At 40.6% G+C, this 23,806-nt stretch overlaps 1 protein-coding gene across 1 annotated transcript in view; it reads right to left on the reverse strand.

Moving 5' to 3' along the window:
• LOC117233622 overlaps positions 1 to 9,087 on the reverse strand; it is a 33,027-nt gene extending 23,940 nt beyond the window's left edge. The window contains exon 1 of the mRNA XM_033494094.1: positions 7,636 to 9,087. Within this exon, the coding sequence (XP_033349985.1) occupies positions 7,636 to 7,722 (87 nt within the window). The 5' untranslated portion in view covers positions 7,723 to 9,087. The remainder of the gene's footprint in view (positions 1 to 7,635) is intronic.
• Positions 9,088 to 23,806: the final 14,719 nt, after the last annotated feature.

Raw genomic sequence — 23,806 nt, forward strand, 5'->3', positions numbered from 1 at the left:
AGGTCAGTGCCACTTCGAGGATTTAGTGTCACTCGAGCTCGGTTACCGAAGCGTGCAGCCGAGAAAAATAAAGCAGGGGAACACGCCGGAATCGTCGCAGACACGAAGAGGCGATCAAGGAAACGTTCAACGATGATAATGGAGGAGGAGCTGGTTGGGGCATTGCGCGCAGAACAACAACGACGTTTTCGAACCACCGCGAGAATCACGGGGAGAGACCGAGAAGAAGATGAACGACAGCATTGTTATCATCGCTTTAATCACCGTCTTTGTTACCTTTCGTTCCCTTCCTCGAGAATCCTCCCGTGGCAGACGTTCCAAGAGTGTTTTTAAAAGACCGCTACGGCGAAATAATATTTATACTACCGCTCGCGAGTGTTATGCTGCCTCGAGTTACGTTTATAATGCTCGCAAGTATTTAGATATATGTAGCGGGTTTGTGGTTACAGTGAATTTCATCGCACTCTACCGAAAACGATGATAAATCGATGCCAAATAGAAGATACAGGTTGTTACCTTAAAAACCTTAAAAGATGTACTATGATTCAAGACGATAATAATTGTCAACTGTTTCGTAGTATTTAGATAGGTTCGCGAATTTTTACGGTTGCGGTGAATTTTATCACGCTGTAGATTCACGATGAATTAACTTTTAAATCAAGACTGCCGACTATGTAATTCGGGAAGAAAGGAGAGACATCAAAGCGTGTTGTATTCGCGTGCATCGAGTATCAGCAAGATTAGGGGAAAAGAATTATCCCCGAGTTGTTAGACATTAGAAACGCCGAGGAAGTAAGAATCATATTGCACTTTGTGCGAGAGATTATAAAACTAAGAAAATTGACGTCGGTCGAACCGTAACGGATATCACGTTAGTATGTCGCAGCGTTTATGTGCGCACATATTGCTACAATAATAACCAATACAATCCTGTTCGCAGTAGCCTGAAATACGAGCAAGCACGCGATACAGCAACAAACTTAATTGCTACGGTAATAATTATCAATCAGACAATTCGCAAAGATGTATCTGCACTATCCAACAATTTTAAATACAACCAACTTAATCTAACTTTCCGAAACACCGTGTATACGTTGCGTTCGCAGGATGGTTATTGATGCGCTTGCTCGCCGTGTCTTTCGGGAACAATTTCCCGCCGCGTTTACATTGTATAACGCGACGGTTGACAAAGATGAAAAATCAGCCCGAGGATTATAGTCATTATTCTCGTTGCATTGCCGCGGCTGATAGCGATTTGTCTGGCGCTCGCGTTCTTACGGCCTCCCGGCGTCGACAAAAGGACCGGAGCTGCCTCCCTTCGCGCGTTCTTCGACGCGCCAACCTTTTGTACGATCGCGAATTCCCTTGACCGCCGGTTCGTTTGTAAATTATTAGCAAGGAACACGCTTATCGCCCTACGACCAGCCGCCGCGCGTATATCGGTTATATCGGTAAATCATAGCCGAGCCCTTTTCGCCTTCTATCCTCGATTCGTAAATCGTTGGTCGTGGAATCGTACGCGGCACCACGTAGCCTGTAATTACTTAAGCTGTCAGAGTATGATAGCTTAAGGACAATCGTAGTCTGCCGGTCGAGGTTGCTGACATTGTCGCGTGAATCGATACGAGATGAGTCAGCCCTAGTGCGCCAACATACACCGTAGTGGTTGTTCGGATTTGAGGAGCTCGCAACGACAACCAGGCAACTCCAACAAATAAATTGCGTTTGTTCGAGGACAAAGAACGCTACAGGTTTCACGTTCGAACGACTAGAAATTTATCTAGACTCTACTTTCGGATTTAAGACATCGTTTACGCATATATATCGTATATTGCGTATAATTCGTATATCGAGAATCCAAGTAGCGATCGTTGTGCTTGCGATATAAGACGGAGAAATTGATGAAAAACGGGGGTTGGTCGATTTGGTTTCGCGGAAGGTTCAGATCGTAACTTTACGAGACGTTGAACAGAACTGCGATGCATTCCGTAGGAAACGAAAACGAACACCTTCTCGACGTTTACGCTGTTACGCTGGACTTGAAAAGGAAAAGTAGGAATGCATCGAACTCTGAAACAATGGTGTATCTGTTGCTGCAGGGTCAATGGACATAGCAGTGCCGAGCACGCGTGTCTTTGACCGGAATGACACGCAGAAGTGGTATATGCTTTATCTTGATGCGTGGAAAAGCCGTAATTGCGTTGCACGATTTTAATTGCACGACGTCCACTCGTTTGCAACCTGTGATTTTAACGGAACACCGCGTAGGTAAATGGACAACCGATGGGATAACGCATGCATTCAAATTAACGTGAAAAAATTAGCAGAGAATCGGCAATTTTATCTCGGCGGCTGTTCCTTCCTGTGAATGTCGCGCGTTAATTCGCATTCGGTTCGTGTCGCGTTCGTTTCACAGGTAGAAAACGATTGACAGCGTGGAGAACTTTATCGGTTGTTTCGCGGTTTAGCCGCGAATAAATGCGCGCTAATCGCGATGTTTGTCGTTTGTCGGCGATTCAACAACGGTACTAACGGGGCACGAGCAATCTGTGTCGTACGATTAGGAATGTTTGGTGAACCGAGCAACGATATTTGGAGTCGATAAAACCAACGTGGACAGACGATACGAGCGATTAAGCGCGAGTTAATGGACGCGCAAAGTATTTCACGTGCTCGACAGAGAATTTGGACACATAATTGAGATAGGTATATCAAAAAACAAACGTACGAGATAGGAAATATTAGAAGAATATTTTACAAAATTGTTTCGCTTATTTTTCAAGTATGTAAAATACTTATCGGGCACGTTAAATGATGTCTTATGTAGAATTTAGGACGAGATTCGTTAATTTGGAGTATACAAAGGATTAAAGATCGATCTTTTTTAAATAATGAAAATACATATTTTCTGGACGATTTGATAAAATGACGTTTAATCGGTTCTCTTAGAACTAAACGCGTTGATCTTGTCGTGAGATCTCCTGCAATTTTGTTCCATTAATAATGACTTTATCATAGGATTAATATCATAGGATGTTTGTCGTACGAAGGATGGTCAAATGTTCAATGTTACGAGTGGTACCATACTTTTGTTACTCCTGCATTCCGATGCAGTCGATGCGTTTTTGTACCTTCAAATTTTGCATAAATGCATAAATATTCATGGTTTGCACGTAAGAAGATCAAACGCAAATATCCAAGAATCATGGACGAGAAATGCGCATCTTGCAGCGAACAGTACAACAGTGTCTCTTCTCTCCGGCGTCCTTCTAACTCTGAATGCATTCATATTTTAGATGCTGGCATAGAGTTGCACGCGAGAGAGGCGTATGCTCGACCGAGGATAGAAGAAGGTATGGAAGTGGCAAGGAAAGGCGTGTCGAGACAGTCGAGGAGAAAAGGAAAGAAGAAAGCCGAGGATCATCGTCATCTTCTCGCGATGCCAAGCGAGGCAAACTTATGTAACGCTTTCATGCAAGACAAGGCCAAGGTTTCCACGACTCAGACAGACGGCTCTCGGCTACACCTTCGTTCATAAGTGTTAGCATATCTATGGAAAATATTTTTTCTTCGTAGAATATATTTCGCATTAATTTCAGGCAATGTAATTTACGAGATATAATTATAAAGGATATATTTTCAATTGTTACGTAATTGTGGGAAAATCGAGAACGTAAAAATGCACAGAATTCACATAACGATACAAACTACAAGTAGAGATGTCTAAAGATAGAGTATTCGTCCTACTATTTAGTACTATTGCAATTATTATCGAGTCAAATTTCTTTAACCAGTTAACCGCGTTCGACGTGCATACACGTCAGTGTTTGATTTTAGCTACGCACACCGCGATGGATTTCCGAAACTAAACTTCGTGGCAAACAGATTAAAAAGCAAGCGATTTCGTTTCGTTGTTAACTCGACCACCATGTTTGAACTTTTCCAAATTTCACTCGTCTGAACTGGTTGGAAGACGAAGAGACTTACGTAATTCGCTGGTTCGCTAGATTTTCCCATTCGGCAAGGGCTCGATTAACCGGACGTTAACTAAGATTTTCTTCCACTAAGTGCAGTTGCATGGTATCGTATTTTTACGATGAAGGTATTTAATAATTATAATGTTGATCGAACGATTCGTTTCGTAAATTAAATTAGATGAAATTAAATAAAAAATTTTAAATACGCGGTTTTGTGCGGATTTCCCATACTTATGAACGGAGGTGTACGTACGTGTGGTCCCTCTGCTTCATATTGTTTTATGCCACAGTCGGCGACGCATTTAATTACGTCTATCGAAAGAAACGTCGCGGATCTTGTTCGTCGGACCACCAAGATGGTGGAATTTCGAGTCAGGAGGCGGCTGCAACGCGTAACAGGACAATGCTCGATTGTATAATTTGGACGCGTCCTCCGTGGGGACGGATAACTTCCTTTGAGAACAGACCTTAGCCACCGTGTGTACCGTGTAATTATTTTCTGAGATCGTTGAAAATATAAAAAGGCTGTTCGCGCGAGAATTGTTTGACAAGGACTCGAAGGTTTCGTCCGGTTGATGTTTGTGAAGGTTTCAATGTCGCTGCTGTTAAGGTTTCTTAAGGTGTGTGTGTGTGTGTGTGTGTGGTTTAAAGCACCGAATGAAAAAATGATTTGCAGATCCTTTCGGCTAAATGTTACATCGACTTGGACACGTTTTATTTAAAACGAAGATTACGAATAAAGAAGACGATTAATTAATCCAATAAAAGTAATTGGTGGTTTAAAGCGGCGAATGAAAGTGATTTTCGGATCTTTTCGGTTAAATGTTGTCAAGACTTGGACAATCTTTATTTAAAATGGAAATTACGAATAAAGAGGACGATTAATTATTCCAATAAAAGTAATTGGCGGTTTAAAGCAACGAGTGAAAATGATTTTCAGATTTTTTTTTTTTTTTGGTTAAATGCCATTGACTTGGACACCTTTTACTTTAAAATGAAAATCACGAATAAAAAAGACGAATAATCATTTCAGTTACAATAATTCCTGGCTTAAAACACCGAATGAAAATGACGACTTTGACATTTTTTTTGGTTAAACGCTATTGGCTTGGACGCTTCTTACTTGAAATGAAAATTACGACTAAAGAAGACGATTAATTATTCCGATAAAAATAATCGGCGTCTTAAAGCAGCGAATGAAAATGGCTTTGAGATATTTTCGGTTAAACGCTATCGATTTCGACGCTTCTTACTTCGAATGAAAATTACCAACGAGGAAGACGAATAATCGTCTCAACGAAGACAAAGAGTACATCTGAAAGCGAAGCCGCGTGCGAGCCAATTTCAAAATATTTGGACAAACGATTCGCACGTGATGAAGCTGCGTGAAAGCCAAGAAATGCAAAAAGAAATGTGGTACCGCGGAAATGTAGCTAATAAAGACGAACAGAAATGGATCCGTCACGTTTCCTCCTCGTAATTTCCAAATTGAAATCGACGTGCAACGGAACGACGATGGTGTCACAGCGCTTAAAGCTTGCAAGTAACGTTCCTCAAAAACAATGAAATTCGCACTTTACACGCGCAACGTTTTCAATACTCCGAGAAATAATTATGTTCGCTGCGTTGGAAGCGGCGGTACCTGCTACGCGTTTCCACGGAAATTACAGTGTAATTTAGTAACAATTTCAACCGTAATTATCGCACACAAATACCGCCCTTATTTTCAGATTTTACACGTCAAAAATTCACAGCGCAGCGTGTAGTTACACATTGTTCTTTGTTTTCTTTTTTCTTCTTCTTTTTCCTCATGCACGTTTCTCGAGGCGTGCGATTGACACTGAAAGCATTCCTTCTCGTTAGGTCCGTTATCGGCTCCTATCTTATCTTTCGAGAAGGTTTCCTTCCTTTTTCTCACTTTCGATGCTCCCCTTCGTCGCAGACAGTTTTTGTTCGCTTCGTCGGCTAATAACGGGAAACGGTGGAACGGAACAGGCATCGAGAAATCTCTAACGAGTTCCATGGAACTCGAGCGAGAACTGTTTTTGCTCCGTTATTCGTCACTTTTAGTGTCAATCGGTATTCGTGTCTGTTTCGTACACTGTCGCTTAAAAATTGACGCCAACAGCGCTCGTGTTCTTACGGTTTACGAAGAGGAATAAACCGAAGCATTTCAAATGTATCGGTTCGTTTCCTATCTCTGATAACGTCAAAGGGAAGAAACTTTTTCGCATTAACAGCAAACACGGACGATGGTAGTTACGTATCATCGAGTTACGTACCACTAGTGAAGCGACGATGATTGTCGATATTCGACAAAATATTTTTCTGTTGTTCCTTTATGAATTACGTTTTTCAATAGCATTTCCATTTTTATTATCGCGTTGTTCGCGGAATATTTATAACGATTAGTATTTTTATGTACGTGTTTACGTAATGCGCATTGGAACGAACACGATACGTATATTAGCTTCTAATAAATTGATTTATCCGTGTACACTGCGATTCTAAATTCCTGGTACAAGTTAGTATACGACCATCATATTTAAACGTTTGGATTTTCCCTTCATAACTGCTCAAAAACTAATGGTCTAAAATGTCTGAACAATCGATTATGTATTGCATTATTCATCGAATTTTACTTGTGCTGCGCACGCTGCCTGTGAAACGGGTTTTCTTTTAATAAATGCAGTCACACTCCTCCTTCGTAAACTTAATGCGTTCGCCGCGATGCACGTCAGAATGATTTCCGGTACGGATCATAACGGAGTTGAAGTGTAAGCATCCGAATATCCGGAGACGGGTCTAACCGATGTCATGATTTTTTCGTATGTTTCTCATGGAGAAGAATTACATTCGATCTCTTCTATTTCTCCAACTTCGGATTTCTTACTACGTTATTTTTATAAATAGATCTCGAAATTTTTAACGGATACTTCGTACGTCGAACTTGAAATTAGTCTGTCGATACTTCGTAGTCTTTAATTCGTCAATGTTTCCCTTCGTTTTGTAAATTTGTCTGCTCTCGGATCATTTACATTTAGAATTTTCCCTTCTTTTTACACAGCTTTTTAACCATTTCACTTGTGACAATTTTGAATTCGATCGCAACTCGCTTTCAAATTTTCGTAGCTTAATTCCACTCGTGTCTCATCCGACGTACCAGATGCAAACTACCAGAAGAAAAATAAACTTCACTGTATGGATCGCCGAGACAGTCACCGTTACTTAACCAATTGTAAGTGTGAAACTACCTAAATGATACTACGATGACAGATGATATTTTCCGTGAGAGACAAAAATACTCGAACCAAAATATTTATAGAAGTATTTATAAACCAGAAATGGCCAAATCCAAAAGCATTGCCTTGGTTTACCGTTTTAATACGGCGTTGTGATACGCGCAAATTTCGATCTCCTCTGCTTCGTATAATATTTAATTCCCCACAGATTCTTTCGATCCTAAATACCCCACAGAAGCTAACTACTAGTATTATACTTTACGTAAACATTTCGCCTTTATTTTATATTCAATCCTGGCCTCCGATTTCGCGCAAATACTTGCATTTTTACACGACTCGATGTTTCCCATTTTGCGTCCTCCTTTTTCCCATTTCCCACTCGATCCACTTGGCGGCACAACGCCGGTATCACTCACCTGATAAGGATAAGCTGCTGGTCTGTAGTAGCTGCCGGTGTTAATCGCCGGGTAACTTTTGCTGCTGCTGCCACACATAGAAGCCATCTTTCATTGATTCCTCTTCGTTTCTCTTCCAGCACCAGTTCCTTGCTGCTCTTTTTCCACTCACGTCCAACTTCCACGGACAATGGGATCGCGTCGTCGCCGTCGTCGTCGTTGCCGTCGTCTCAAACGTTTCCAGACGCGTTCATTGTTGGACACAGTTCCTTTTCTTCTGCAGTCGTCCGTGAACGATTACTACCGATCGTTAGAGAAAACAGAGGCGGAAATTTATTCGAGGGAAACGCGAGTGTTATACGCCTCCGCTCGAGCTGGAGATTCGCGCGCGTAGACACGCATAGGCCAACGATATGTTCGCGATGCCCGTGGTATTCAAGGTCACGGTTGTAGCACAATTTTTTTTTTCACAGTCCTCAATAGTCCCGTTAAGCACAGTTGCCGATATATTCATACGCGACCAACGTATTTTTTCTTCTCTCGCTCTGTCTACCTTTTAATGGGTCGACCCATAAAAAACCAGTTCATTTTTCAGACCTGTTTTAAATGCTTTCGAACCACGCTGGTCCCATTTTTCACTCCGTTTGAAACGCAGAATCTCAGCTTCGATACCGATCACCAGAATCGTTTGCAATTAACATCGATCGTTTTCGATCGCTTACGATTGCCTCTGATCACTTTCCCTATGACTTCTCGCACGATAAACTCCTCCCTATGTCCGACGATCAACCGCTAATCCAACGTCTTTACCAAGAAATAAAGAAACTCTAAATTTCGATCACGCGGTTTATCCAAGCACCGCGATCGGTTCGATGTTTTCAACGACAAATTCATTCGCGATCGTTTAACCGATGTCCCTTTTGCTCGTCTCTCTTTTTTCTAATTTATAAGGAGCGAGTGTTTTAGCGAACGTAGGCAAATCGTTGAACGATAGGTTTCGAAGAAAACGTATATCGTAGTTCGACGAGAGAGGATCGAGACGAGGCAGAAGGCAAGCGGCACCACACGTCCTTCCTCCGAGACGGTTGACCACCGACTGACAGCAGGAGATCTTCACGCACCGCCGTTCTTCATCTTCATCCTTCCCGTTCGGCTAACAGGCACTGTACGCCGTTCATCCGACTTCTTCTTAAAGTCGAGCGAGTTAGCTTTGTCGGCTAGGCAACGCTTCACGCTACCTTACTTTTTGGCGGGTCCACCACCTCGTGGGAACCGAGCCGAACGCTACTTTTCTTCCTTTAATTTTCGTCGCTGTTTCGCTTCTTTCCCTGCCTCTCTCTTCTTCTTCTTACTCCTCTTCTTAGGCAAAAGCTGGATTTCTTCGTTCTTCTTGATTCCACCGCGTTCTTTCACGTCACACTCCACACCCAATTATATTTTTCCAACGTTAAAACCTCTCTTCAGTCTGCACGAAACACGAAGCGAGTCTCACCGGTACGTCTGATTTCTCGCTTCGGTTATTTCATGTCGAACATTTTCTTAAAACGTCGCACGGATTCTTTCGTTTGCCGAAATGAACTGTAAGATGGAAATATAAAGATTCGAGGATCGCAGTGGCGCTGGGTTAAGCAAAAGGCAGATTTCTTTCCTTTTTTCTCTTCCCAAGCGAAACGTAAATTTTCGTTTCTTTTTCTTCTCTGTATTCCTCTCGGTCTTCGTTGTGCTTCGGGCAGCCAGGGTTCGTGCCTCACGGTCGCCGCGCCAATTTGTTCCGATTTCGTTGCGTCGCCATCGGAATCGACCCATTGCCCGCGAAAAGAGTCCCACAGACTCTGCGATTACGTTTACCTCGACGCTGCTCCTGTAATGAGAAAATGGCGTCCCGACGTCCGCGACTCGCGTTTAACGCTCGCGCGGAGATTTCGATACGCGATCAGGCGTAGTACGGACGAGGTGATTTCGATGCGCGCACGAGGCGCTGCCTTTCAGCCGTCGAAATCCCCTCAGCGTTCAGTCTTCTTTCAGCCTGAAACATCGGACCAGCGACGAGCTTTCCGAGGGAATTTCTCATTTTTCGACGTAGGTGTGGCGCTCGTCTTATTTCTACCATTCTGTTACCGTTATCGTGATTTTTGCGCTCCAACGATCGTCTCACGAGTTTGTTTTACCCTTCGTATAATTGTACTAAAATTCTCAGCGAAATTTTACTCGTCGCAAACTACAAATTACCAATACTACGAGCTTAAAATGTACATAAAATACGTGAAGACGTACGAAGATGCGCAAAGATTCGTAATACGTCGAGTATACTCGTCGAGCATTTGCCAGACGAGAGGAATATCCGTTTAGGAAGCAATTTATCATTCATTTGACAAACTTAATGAAAATACGAATTTTTTGGGTTCATGAAAGTATGGAATTTTTTGGTATGGCAAATAAGTCGGTGCGTCGCTCAGGGTGGCAAATAAATGAGTGAGAGTTTTTGTCAATGTCGACTAATACGTACTCCTTGTTTGCGAAACCATTAAAATGTACGTGAAATAGATAAAGACGTACGAAGATGCGCAAAGATTCGTAATACGTCGAGTATACTCGTCGAGCATTTGCCAGACGAGAGGAATACCCGTTTAGGAAGCAATTTATCATCCATTTGGCAAAGTTCATGAAAATATGGGATTCTTTGGGTTGACAACTAAGGAAATGCGGATTTTGTCAATATCAACTAATGACAAATTCCTTAGTTGCGAAACCATTAATCATCGAAACGTTCTTATCTGTCGATATTACGATTTGCTCGTGAAATTTTGTCAAGCCACTGAGACGATCTTTCAATTACAGGACGATCTTGTAATTTTCTCACAAATATGCTCTCGACCTCGTCGTATTAAACGCAACGACGCTCTTAAATTTCTTATCTCGCATTTTCAACCGGCAATCCCGATTCCTCTAACTGCATCGTGCGTTAACGTTGCAGCCTACGCTGCATAACTGCAATTATCGTTTTATATCAGACCGTTGCACCTATATACATATAATGGACCGAGGTATCCGTAGATTACGCGGCACGATAATAACCGGCACTGATGCTTGATTAACAAACTTGAAAAGAATACAGTAACAGTATAGCAGGGGTGCAGGACCGTGTTCATTGTATTCAACACCGATCAAAACAGTAGGTTACTATGCGGTCTCTACAGTTCTCTGCGATGGTACTCGTATTATTCACGACGAGTAACGCTATTCGTAAGAGAAGTTAATGATACTGGTTGCACGACCCTTAATGAAACCCATCGTCGTCTCGCCTATGTAATATCGTTGCATCGATAACGGTAAAAAAATTTCCACCCGCAAAATTTCTCACGCTGGACATCGAGGGTACGGGTACGGTGGGAGTGGAATTTAAGTATGTATTGTGAGCATGGAATTCGCAGAATAATTTCACAAGAAATTAGCACAATACAGGAGTCATTATATGTAAAATTATTGTAATTGTTTTACTATCAGCTTTTTGCTGCCAATTTCTCCAGTTATCCTAGTTACGGGCTGTAACGCGCGAGTGGAAACGATCTTCGCGATTTTTAAAATAAAAGCTCGTCACCTTTTTCTTTTTTTCGTGGTCATCGCTTTTTACCACTCTCAAAGACGTTGAGTTGTATTATATCTGCGTGACAGAGGAAGAGAATAACAATGTAACGTAACAAATTACGAAGAAGAACCATCGATTTAATGTATAAATTCGTAAGAAATAATATCACCGAAAACATTTTGATATATTGCTTTTTCTAAAATAAAAGGAGACGAACGTACGCCAACAGCAGATGACACTTTTGCGTAATGTTTCTTCCAATGAGAATTATCAAAGTCCATGGAAAATATAACAATTACGATTATTTGTTATTCAATTATAAAATAACTGCAAATTTACATTCTTCCGATATAATGAGAAACATATAAAACCTGAATAGAGAATCGTTTATCTACTAAGTATTATAACTAGCATCGTAAGTACATAAAAATCCGCGAGTCTACTTATTATAATAATTTTATCGTATCCAAGTCTTTTAGAGGAACCTCGATCGAAGTACTTTCACCTTCGACTAACGACATCAAGTCAATATGCAAATCTATTCTTTGAAAGCGTTAGTTTCCTGTAAACGGTAAAGCGTAGACTTTGCATCGTAGCTATACGAAAACTTTTGCGAAAGGCTGTATTGCTGGCTTTCAAATCCGACTGTGTACACCTGCTTTGTCGACCTGGTTCCTAAACACGACCGGAATCTACGGGTAATTATCGTGAATTCTATTCGTCGAGACACGGCGTTTATTACATATGTAGATTGTACATATCGGAAGATAAACGAACGACAGAATTTTCTATAACGGTTTCCTCTTGAAAAACGACACGATCTCGTTTTCCAGCCTTCTTTCGTATTCTTTCGATCTACATCGCCAAGAAATACGAACTCGCCGATGCGCTTTAACGATCGGCCGTAATTAATTTTCATTACGCCAGCCATTTCCGTTTCTCGTGTCTCCGAACCATTCGCTTTATTACACGGCAACCATCGCGATATTGGCTTACGATTATTATTCAATGTTTGCACCAACGTTTATTTTAATTGATTACACGATCACGTTACACGCACGGTACGCAACACAGTGGTCGCTATTGCGTGATTTAATCGAAATTGGCAAGATGGTAACGTCGGTGATCCGCCGATTACGATAATTAAAGCACATTTGTCCCTATAGCTGGAAGAGATCTGGCCGATCGAATCGATCTCGACAGCCAAGCGCAATCAACGCACACGTATAATCACTGTCAAATCGTTCATACTTTGTCGCTTTTCTGCCGTGGTCTACGTAATAAATCAGACCGTCGAATAACGATTTATTGGCAGAAATTTTCGGCCGAACGGTCATTACCGCACCGTTAAGAAGATTTAGCGTTAAATTGCGTAACCGTGTATCGTTCTCGCCATATTTTTATTGTATTCCAATAGAATATGCACGGAATTGCAGAAACGTTGTTGCTTACTCGTGGGTTATTGATCTTAATTATCGATCCTACGATAGACTCTGGATTTTTCATACTTTCACGGCAGGCTTGACAGTGGAGACACGCGTAGAGAAAAAGTATGAAATATCCGAAACGTGGTGCTCGCTATATTTCGTGGTTCGAACGAATTTCTTCGATTATCTTTGCAAGAATATTTACGTAGATATCGTAAGACGAATTTGCTATGATTCATCAAGTGTATGGGTATGTGTACTCTCGAAGTCACAGTGCTGTCATTTGCTAACTGAGAAGTAGCTGTGCAAATTGAGGTCGAGGCAAATATCTTTAAACTTAGCCTGGTTAGTTATAACGTAGCTTAGCTTTCCGCTGGATCCTTCGTAGCCAAGCTCCGACATCATAAAACTGAACTCTACCGAGAATCATCGATGGACTGTGTATTTTTATGCAAATTTATACATTCGACAATGTAATTAAGAAAATACCTAAATTCCTAAAAAGAGTCCTAAAAAGTCCCGGGTAGAAAGTTGTTTCATTTATCAAGTACTATGGAAAGCACCATACCTTGGATATTTTATATATTTTTTCACTTTATATGCATTCTGCGCAATTTTGCGCTTTCCAATTTCCTATAAATACACAAAAATCCGCAAAAATTTGCATTTGTATTGTATCTTACATTCCAGTGAGTGAATGCAACTATATAATAGCAAGTGTCTTAATATCTACTTCCGTTTGGCATTGTCCGCGCTATCTTTTTATCCAGGAATGTAATCGTAAGAATAACAAAGTTGATGTTCGAATCAGTAACTGATTCATCAGTTGATTTTCCCACAGAAAGGAAGGCGTGTACTCGCGCGTTCTTCGATATCGGTGCGTGCTACATTTAGAAAGTTTACGTGTACACGGCGATTAAGATCGTTACCGAGAAGATCGCCGAGCTTTTTACCGCAGATCTGCATAGACCTCGTTCGCCAATCGACTGCAAGTCCGTGACTCAACTCGCATCCGGACCAAGGTAATCTATCTTTTGCTTGTTTCTGGCTTTATTTATTTCTTTGGCTCGTTACGTCGCAGATCTCACGTTGTATCATCTTGTATCGAACAGTATCGATTAAGGATTTATCGAATGGAAATATTTTGTTTCTACGAACGAACACGAAAGTCCTTTGGTATTGTGTTCAATCTGTTTTGCTACCTTTTAGAAGCGTTTAAAAAGATTCTTCGTTATTAATCGAGAAGACACTGTCTTGTGATTTTTATGTAATCTTCTCTTCGTTATTCGAATATTACAATTCTCTGTTATTAATCGAGAAGACACTGTCTTGTGATTTTTATGTAATCTTCTCTTCGTTATTCGAATATTACAATTCTCTGTTATTAATCGAGAAGACACTGTCTTGTGATTTTTATGTAATCTTCTCTTCGTTATTCGAATATTACAATTCTTTCTTTATTAATAGAGAAGACACTGTTTTGTGATTTTTCTGTAATCTTCTCTTCGTTATTCGAATATTATAATTCTTTCTTTATTAATAGAGAAGACACTGTCTTGTGATTTTTATGTAACCTTCTCTCCGTTATTCGAATATTACAATTCTCTGTTATTAATCGAGAAGACACTGTCTTGTGATTTTTATGTAATCTTCTCTTCGTTATTCGAATATTACAATTCTTTCTTTATTAATAGAGAAGACACTGTCTTGTGATTTTTATGTAATCTTTTCTTCGTCATTCGAATATTACAATTCTTTGTTATTAATCGAGAAGACACTGTCTTGTGATTTTTATGTAACCTTCTCTCCGTTATTCGAATATTACAATTCTCTGTTATTAATCGAGAAGACACTGTCTTGTGATTTTTATGTAATCTTCTCTTCGTTATTCGAATATTACAATTCTTTCTTTATTAATAGAGAAGACACTATCTTGTGATTTTTATATAACCTTCTCTTCGTTATTCGAATATAATAACGCTCGGAAGCTGAATAAACGAATTACTCTTTAGTTGGGTAGATCTTACGCGAAGAAAATAACACTCGATGCGCACCTCCTAAGGAATCGTCTATCTGAACTTATAAAGTGATTTATATATTTATTATAATAATTTCTACATTTATAAGCGACGAATCAATCACTCCTTGCTTTTAGATAGATGTTTATGCGTGAAAATATTAACGCTTGACATACTCTTTTAACCAGTTACCTGTTTGAAAGCTTTGAAAAGCGTGTACCTAAAATGTGTAGCAAAAGCATACAGAAAGTACACGTGGCTGTTATAATGTACAATTAAATTGTAACGAAACGACCGTTGTATTTTTTAATTTTACCGACAGAGCTCGTCGTAACGCTAAATATCGTCACTTGTTCGTGACGAGTATACTCGTCAAAAACGCCTAACTGATTAAGGAAACGTGGTTGAACTTATTACCTCATCTTACACGCGACATCAGGTGGAAATATTTCCGAAAAATATCATTAATCTCCATTATGAAATTACTATCGTAAATGGTTCGTGTCTTTTGCATATTACTGTATACATTACATTAGACGTTATCCTCGTAGGCGTCACGCGCGCGTTAACGTGTTCCTCGAGTGGCGGTGTTTCCCAGACCTTGGTCGCGTAACCTTCGATTTCTAACGTTGCGAAATTTCTTTTCCATGTATTACGCGTTGCGCGTACGATGCACGCCTATAGTCGGAATAAAAAGGTATAGAAAAATCGCAAAGCGATCGGTAGACTCGCGCTTTCGATACTGAATGGAGGATTACGCGAACACGATATACGGTGATGCACATTGTTACGACCATAACGTTACGGAACGTAATGTCACGCTATTTGAATGCGAAAATGCTATTTTCGGCGTCATTACTAACCGTACTTGTATTTACTGACTTTCTTATTTACCTACATATCGTTCATTCTACATTTTACTTTCCGTGTTGTCTAAATTTATAGGATTATTGCTTTGTGTATTTGTTTTTTTTTTAGAATATCTCGTGTATAATTCTAAGTCATGAAAAATACATTGTGCCGTATTTATGTTTTCAATTATGTTTCATTTATCTTTGAACAACAGACGAAAAGAACTTTCTCACGTACCCTGAATGGAATCTTTATCTTTCCTTGAGAAATATCCTCCGGATTTTAGGATAATTTCGCAAGTTGAATTTTGTTAACATTTTCAGACAGTACTAGTACCTTTAAAAATAACGATCGATCGATGTTGTAGATATAAATCTCGCATGGACAGCTACAAATTGCTCGTTATAGGATTTACTGTTTGTCCATTACGAACTTCTTTATACATGTACGTATCTTTGTTGCTTTCGTATGCATCTATATGCGTATCACGCACACCACTTGATACAGTATAACAAGCAACACGTATATTAAATAAACAAATATATATATATATCATTTATCAATCATCGTAAACATCGAAAATACCAACCGATTATCCAACCGACTACGACTTACTGGCATCAAGCGCAACAAAGACGCTATTCTTTGACTGTTGCAAATCCTAGACAACATTTATCATTCGTCACATATCGAACAAAGCGTATACATACAGCCAATGATTTGTTGCAATCTGACGCGGGAAGGTTCTCCACCAAATTCCCCTCTTATCTTACCTTCAACCCGAGCTTAACGGTACGACGAGGAGCGACTCCTCTACATAAATTCCTCGTGGTCGCTCCTTGCTATTAGTCGCGTTCGTATCGCGTCGTCGAGAAAAAAAAAAGAAAGGACCGAGAAAGCATACTAGGAAGGAAGAAGGTACGAAAAAGGAAGTCTGCCGAGTTGATGACGCATGTACGTGTCGTCGTTAGGAAATAATTATTGCTACATCTTAAAAGGATTCGCGATAACGAACTTGATACACCCAGGTTCTAATCACTTCGTTGAATCGCGTTTCGCAAAGATAGAATCGAAGAATTACGGTGTATCAAGAGAAGGCGGTTGATAAGCGAAACTCAGCAGCTCGTAAAGTTGAAAATTGTTCGAACGTATAGAGAAATATAAAGCAACGAAGATTTCAATAACGTTGGGAAATTAACGCTACAAAGTAATTCCCTGTAAATCGTGTAGAACATATTTTGTTAACGTTACAACTTCGGATCCGACGGGAATGTCACCGGATAATGGCGCATAACGCGACTATATAAAATGCCCGCGAATCAAGAGGGAAATACTTCTCTATTGAAAACAACCTATCTCTGTACCAACAAGAAATCCGATCACGCAATTTACCAGTTCCGAGGACAAGAAGACAGCAATTTTAAACGTCGATGAGACACGGAATTATCGACCGCGAAAACGCGTGGCATTCCGCGCGGATCTTCCACTCCTTTCCGCCATCGTCGATATTTAATTTGCTTCTGTTTCATCTTGCTCTGAAGAGAGAGAGAGAGAGAGAGTGAGAGTGAGAGCGAGAGGATGGTCAAAGGGTTCCAACACGGCGTAATTACCGCCTCGCTCGTCTTCGTTTCGCCGCGAGATCCTTTTTATCCGGCGCTCATTTTTCCCCTCTTTACGCGTTCCTCGTTTTTCTATCGGCCCCTATCCACGCATCCACGTCCGGCTCGCGTTCTTACGCGCGTCAACCCGCTCTTTCCGTCTTCCTTTCCAATTATATACAGCGTGTTTCTCGTTTATTTACTAAGTTCTAAGCGTGCCGACTCTCGGTACGGCGGAACGCGCCGCTTAAATTCCGGCTGGCATTCTCACCGTTTTTCCCGTCATAATGCCCGCTGGCCACTTTTGTTCCCTACGGATCCACCGGTCCCAAGTATTTCGTTGTTATTTAGCTTGTAACTAGCGATGGGATCCGAAACACTTAGAATCGTTTCGGATCTATATCGTGTACAGCACACGGCGCTAAAAAAAAAAAAAAAAAGAAAAAAAGGGAAAGGAAAAAAGAAAAAGAAGAAGAAAGGTACGGCATTCCATCGAAAAAATGAAGAAGCGTAATTCATAAACGAGACCTAGCAGCTCGAGGGATGGACGAAAGTTTTTCAAATATACGGTGCCGTGAACGATCCCGTGAGCTCAAACCCATTTTATTTTCCATATTGCGACATAAAACAAGACGAAGGATACAACGAACAAAAACATTTAATCGTCAGCCTAATCTTTACCTGCTCCTTACTCGAAATCTCTAATCTAACTCTAATCTCTATTTATTTTATACTTATTTGCAAAGATGGGGATGATCTTGGCACCTCCTGTTTGTCTCCACCCGCACAAAGAATATTCGCGTCACAGTATTTATTACATAGAACGTAAGGAATGTTTTGTTTTACCGCTCGTTGCATTCGTAGCTTCTGGGCCGAAGATCTCGCGGTGGACTCGCCACGTCGTTTATAGTCGATCGCGATCGGCATTCGGGCCAGCCCCGTCTGTACATTGTAATTTTCCTTTCTTGCCAATTAAAGGCTTAAGAGTGCCGCGGCTGGATAATAAAGCTCGAACAAGCCGTGCCAACCGGAACTATGGCTTCTTTGATGTGCAATTTCTCTACGCATCGCGCAATTCTATCTACTTGTTTGCGACTAACTTGCAGCTTACGCGATTCGCGCTTACCTTGTCGAGTGTCATCTCAAAGGGATAAAGTCGGCTTCTAAAACTTTCTCGCGAGCTTTACAACGTTTCGTAGTAAGAAACTTTTAATAAAATCTAACTTTATTAATTTTCCAGCAAACTAGAATTTTGTCCATATGTCACTTCTGATATTGTTCCGATTACTTGTACGTATATTTATAGTTACGCATCTTCGTAATAATTTGATACTTTAAAACAGCAAAATATTTTAGAAAATTTATCAACCGTCGTAGGTGGTGGGACATAAACCGAGACATAGAATGAAATTGTTGAAGAACATTAGTTCGGGTAACTCGGAGGTAGATCTTCGTTCACGGTGATACATTTGTAACGTTAAAAAAGAAGCTCGTATGCGGCTGGTTGGTTTTTTCTGGCTGGATGTTTGAACAGAAAGAAATTAATCGAGAATTCTGCATTAAAATCACGAAATGGCCACACAAATCACGGACTCTCGCCCGTCCCTTTGGATAGAGGCCAAAAAGTCGTTCAGCGTATCGGATGTTCATTCAGAACGCATCGAAACACATCGATAAATCATACACTTCGTATAAATGACCCTCACGTAGGTCCGACGAATAATAAATTTTTACGTCTTGCATGGGTCTTTTCTTGCGTCGTCACTGGCAAATGAATTTTCTGCCAGCTGTTCGATATAACGATATCTCGGCTCTTCATTAAGCGAGCAGAGGAAAGACAGGAACATTTATATCTCTTGAAGCGAGTATGTTTAAAGATAAGTCATACGTTCCGGACTTTTGTTTCACTCGAGAGAAAAGAAAAAAAAAAAAAAAACGTAGGAATCTTCTTGTCGCTTATCCGCACGATCCGATTGAAATCGTACGAACGAGCGCGAAGATTAATGGAAACGGGCGGTAAACTTTGAACGTTAAATGAATTTCAAATAGAAATTGAAGCTTTCATATCGAGAAAAATATAAAATTGTATCGGAATTCCGATCTTTAATGAAATTTCTTTAGAATTTGCCAGAACGAAGCATCGAGACAGTTTTACAGAAATTCGAGTCTTTTTTGTAAATTGCCTCTACGACCGTACAATGCAAGATGAAAATATTCATTTAGATGTAAAAACAGTTCCACGAGAATAACAATTCTCTAGCAATTTTCTATTATTGGAAAGAAACGAGCCGGCAGTCTATATTCAAGTTAACGTTAGCATATTTAGGTATCGAAATAATTTTGCGGGTACCGAGGTTTCGCAAAGGTTTCTTTGCGAAAGAAAATTAAAGCCACGCGTTCCGACGAAAGATTCTCAGCGGAATAAAAGAATCGGAATTTTTCATGAAAATTTGTGCTGAGCTTTCTGAGTATAATTTACGTATATTAATCTCGTTCACATTGTGATACGTATATGTTAAACGATTAATCAACGCGAGATTACGAGTAATCCGCGACAGAAACAAATTGACGACAATCGCAAATTCATTAGAGAATCAACAACCTTACTTCAACATCTCTTTAATATATCAACTTCAATTTCTTTTAATTTATTAAAAAAATTATTATCCATTACACGTAGCCGGCCAAAGATAAAAAAAGATACTTCACCAATTAATAACTTCTCCCTCTTTATAATCCACAATGTAGCCATAAACTTCACCTTCACGCTCGCATCCTTGAATTTATTGCGATACTGCACTCTCAACTCCGCCTGTGGGTTTACAACTTCACTACATGTGTACATTCAACATATACACTGCCATCCATAAATATTCAAACACGTGTTGCAATCTCATCGAAAGATTTATATTTTCGTATATTGTCGTAGTTGTAATAAAAGGGCGTCCCTCTGCTCTTAATTTTTTCAGGGCTTTGCTTCGCTTTTTTCAACGATCTAATATCCTAAATTGGAATCTTCGTTTCACCAGTATCTTCTCGCACAACTCGTTAAATAAGATTTACGTACATTAATCTCGTGTAAATTTAAATTTGCCGTGATATTCTGCTCGAATTGCAGCGACCAAGTCATTAAACTCATTAAGCCTGCAAAATTGAATAAACGCGAACGTGGAGATCTGTGCTTGTACGAAGAAGCGAATTAACGTCAGAAACGAGGTTTAAATTCGTCGGAATTAAATTCTTAGCGGATGGATGAGGAGATCTATGCCGATCGAAATAGCCGAATAATACTCTGCCAAGTTGAACATAAAATTCACAACGTACGGTAGAGCCTCGATTATTCAACGTGACGCGAACCGGTCCTACTTCGCATAATCATAATCGAAAACTTGAATAATACGGCAAGGTTTATTGCGGTTAATAAGTCGTGCGATAAGATCGCAGAAAACATTCTCATAACGTAACACACCGTACACGCATTTAAGTATACTCGACGTTCTAACCGATTCAAAGTGCGATTAACTGCCTTAACAAATACCATTTACTTCCGTACTCTCTCTGTGAAACCTTCAAAAAAAGACAAAAGAGATAAAACAGACGAAGTTACGGTAGAGTTCGAAAACACTGCACAAGACCAGATCGAATATTCAAACAATTCTACAAAAATCCAAGTGTTCTCCAAGAGTGTTCTGCGACTCGAAAGAGCGACTTAACAATGCCGGCTTCTTTCGTCCCCATTCTCGCTACCTGTTCCACCCTATTTTTTGCCCCCGAACTGTACGTCGTCTATCTCGATTTGTCTCTTAAAGTCGTCGAATCGAGGCAACTGTCGCGCGAACACACGCATTCGCCATTATTCAGTGAGTTTTCGAACGGGGGGGGGCATCGTAAATAACACATTTATCGGTCCTCTGTACTTTTGGCTGTTAAACGTCACATCGGGATGAAATTTCTGCCCCTGTCTGTCGCCCCCTCCTCATAGATATCCATTGTGGTCGTCGTAACGAATTCTTTTTGCGCGCGGTGGCTCGAGCTGTTGCCAACGACTTCTCGGTACGTGCCCGCCCTGTTCGAGTCTTCCCCGGTCCCCGTCATCGTCATTATTATTATTATCATTAACTATAAAAGCAGAAGGAAAAGAAGGACGCTGGTAGCGAGCGTAGAGGGCGGCGTTGGAAGAGGGAAGCCGCGGTATTTCGGTCTGCTTGCATTCGCAACGCGAGAATTATCGATCGCCGCCGAGCATTGCATCATAAATTACTGTTTTTATCCGCGGGCCCCGATTTCGTGGGGCCTCTACCACACACATACACACGCGCACACACACACCTGGCCCCCTTCTTCCTCGCCAACGTCTTGCTTCATCTCGCTTTCGCTCTCGCGCGTCGAAGATTTATCTAGAATATTAAAAGTCGCTTCCTGCCTTGCAACTTCGTCCCGTCCCGCCATTTTCTTCCGCTCGGCCGTTGCTGCCGGTGTACTTTGTCACGTAGCAAGTTTCGACAGTTTTATTATTGACGAAGATCGCAATTTATTCGCTTTCCAAGTTGAACATCTTCGTGCTTGTGCGTTGCATCGGGCCTTTTCTCTGTGTGGTGTTGTCTTGCTTGTCGACGATCCAGAGGTTCGTAACGGTGGACCATGGGGGAAAAGCGACTCGAAGATTTAACCAGTTAGCTGTCGCGACCTCTTTGAAAAGCGTGTACCTAAAATGCGTGGCAAAAAGTAAGCGGCGACAGAGAGTATACTCGTCAAACGCAGAGTATTGCGTGGCTGTTAAAACGTGGAATTAAGTTGTAACGAAACGACCGTTGTACTTTTTAATTTTATTAGCCACAGCGCTCCGTGTAACGCTAAATATTGCCATTTGTTCGTGACGAGTATACTCGTTAAAAGCAGCTAACTGGTTAAACAAGAAACAGGATATAGAATTCGTAAAGCGGAGAGATAGTGAGAAATAACGAGCTATTGTTGGGTCGTTTGCAAATCGACATGTTCATCGTGAAATTGACATTATTATCCGGTTGATTATCGTAGAATGTGTTTATCCTTTCTTCTTCGGTAATATCTTGCCAGATGGTACCCCGCTGGGGGTAGCCACCCACATGATACTCAAACAGCTAAAAAATTCTACCAAATGTCCAAATTGGGCAAATTGTGAATGTGAAATAGTAAATAAAAAAAATATCTTGCCATTCGTCGAGTATCTTCGCGATCGTTTTCACGAACATCTTGTCCTCTTTGCGATACCTTGGTATAGTTCTTACGTGCTAAATTTCGCTTAAAATTGGACGTTTCGAATTTCGTACATTTCTGCGACGTCCACGAGGCAAAATATCTTTAACGAACACGTGAAAATTCTATTTATGACGTGACTAATAGCGACACGTTGATGCATCGAATATTTCTATTGTAAATCTTCCTAAGATTAAATATACGCGAATCGTCCAATGTTTTCGACGATTGACACTTTATACGACAAAATGTAACATTTAATGGCGTTGGCGCGATCAATTTAAGCTCGCGAGGAACGAACGACCAACCGTACGTGTTTTTTAATTTATGAACCGTTTCATGCTCGATATACAATGTACATTTTATTTCGTATCGCGCGACTCTATTCAATATGCAAATATTTAACACGCCGATCGCTGTTAACATAAAGGGCATCCGTCCAAAAAATTCGGTCTCCTTCTCGCTTGTTAATTTAATACGCGACTTATTCAGCCCGTTAAAAGTCACTCTTCGCTTCAGTGACATAATCTGATCTTATCTGCAATTCCGATTCGTACATGCATCGGTATTAACATTTTTAAATCCGCGCATCGATAAACGTATCTCTTTGAACATTAGCGATGCATGCTTCTTAAACGAAAAACTTCCTCCTCTTCCTTCTCCTCCTCCTTGTTCCTCCTGTTTATCAGACTCGCAAGATTTATCCGGAGTATTCGAAAACCGTGGACTTCTGGTCTTGCAACTCTTTACTATAATTGCATTAACGCGAAGAATCCTTCATCCTTTCTTCCGGTGAAAGGTTCAAACGTCGAATACCAAGAATGCATCGTAAATATTCAGAACGTTCAGAGCTGGGAAGATTATTCGCGTGTCAGAGATTTATCCGCGGTATTAAATGCCGTTCCTTCGCCTCGCTACCATGTGCAACGGTGCAACGTTATTTTAAGATCTTAAGATATCGACATACATCTTTATCGGTGCTGCAACATTTTCATCCGAAACTCCATGCAAATTCAATCTTCGGCGCTAAATATCCATTGTTCGTTCGTTATACACAGCGTCTCTGCTATTGTGATACAATAGCGCGCGGAATGGTTCTCCGTGGAAAAATAAATGCAAAACGTAGAATGAGGATTTTCTTTTTACACGTATGAAATTATTATTTGATTGGAAACTTTGTAGCTTATCATTGGACTACAATCGCGCACGAATCTTCTATCTTTATGTTTTGTACATTTTTGGACCTTCTGTGCATTTTTCCATGTTCCTCGTAAACGTAGACTATTCGTCACATTGGTCCTTTTCCTTGCATTCGATTTTTATTCCTTGTTTCATCTGCGATCAATATTTACGAACAAGATCTACCGATCGTTAAACGCAGAAACTTTGTTCTATATTCTTTATCGATTTTTCCCATGAAAAGTTACTATTCCGCTCGTACCACCTGACTACAGAGACACCTTGTATATAGAAATG

The sequence above is a fragment of the Bombus vosnesenskii genome, unplaced genomic scaffold, assembly GCF_011952255.1.
Source record: "Bombus vosnesenskii isolate JDL3184/JDL3185 unplaced genomic scaffold, Bvos_JDL3184-5_v1.1 scf7180000013298, whole genome shotgun sequence".
In the NCBI taxonomy this organism is placed as follows: Eukaryota; Metazoa; Arthropoda; class Insecta; order Hymenoptera; family Apidae; genus Bombus; species Bombus vosnesenskii.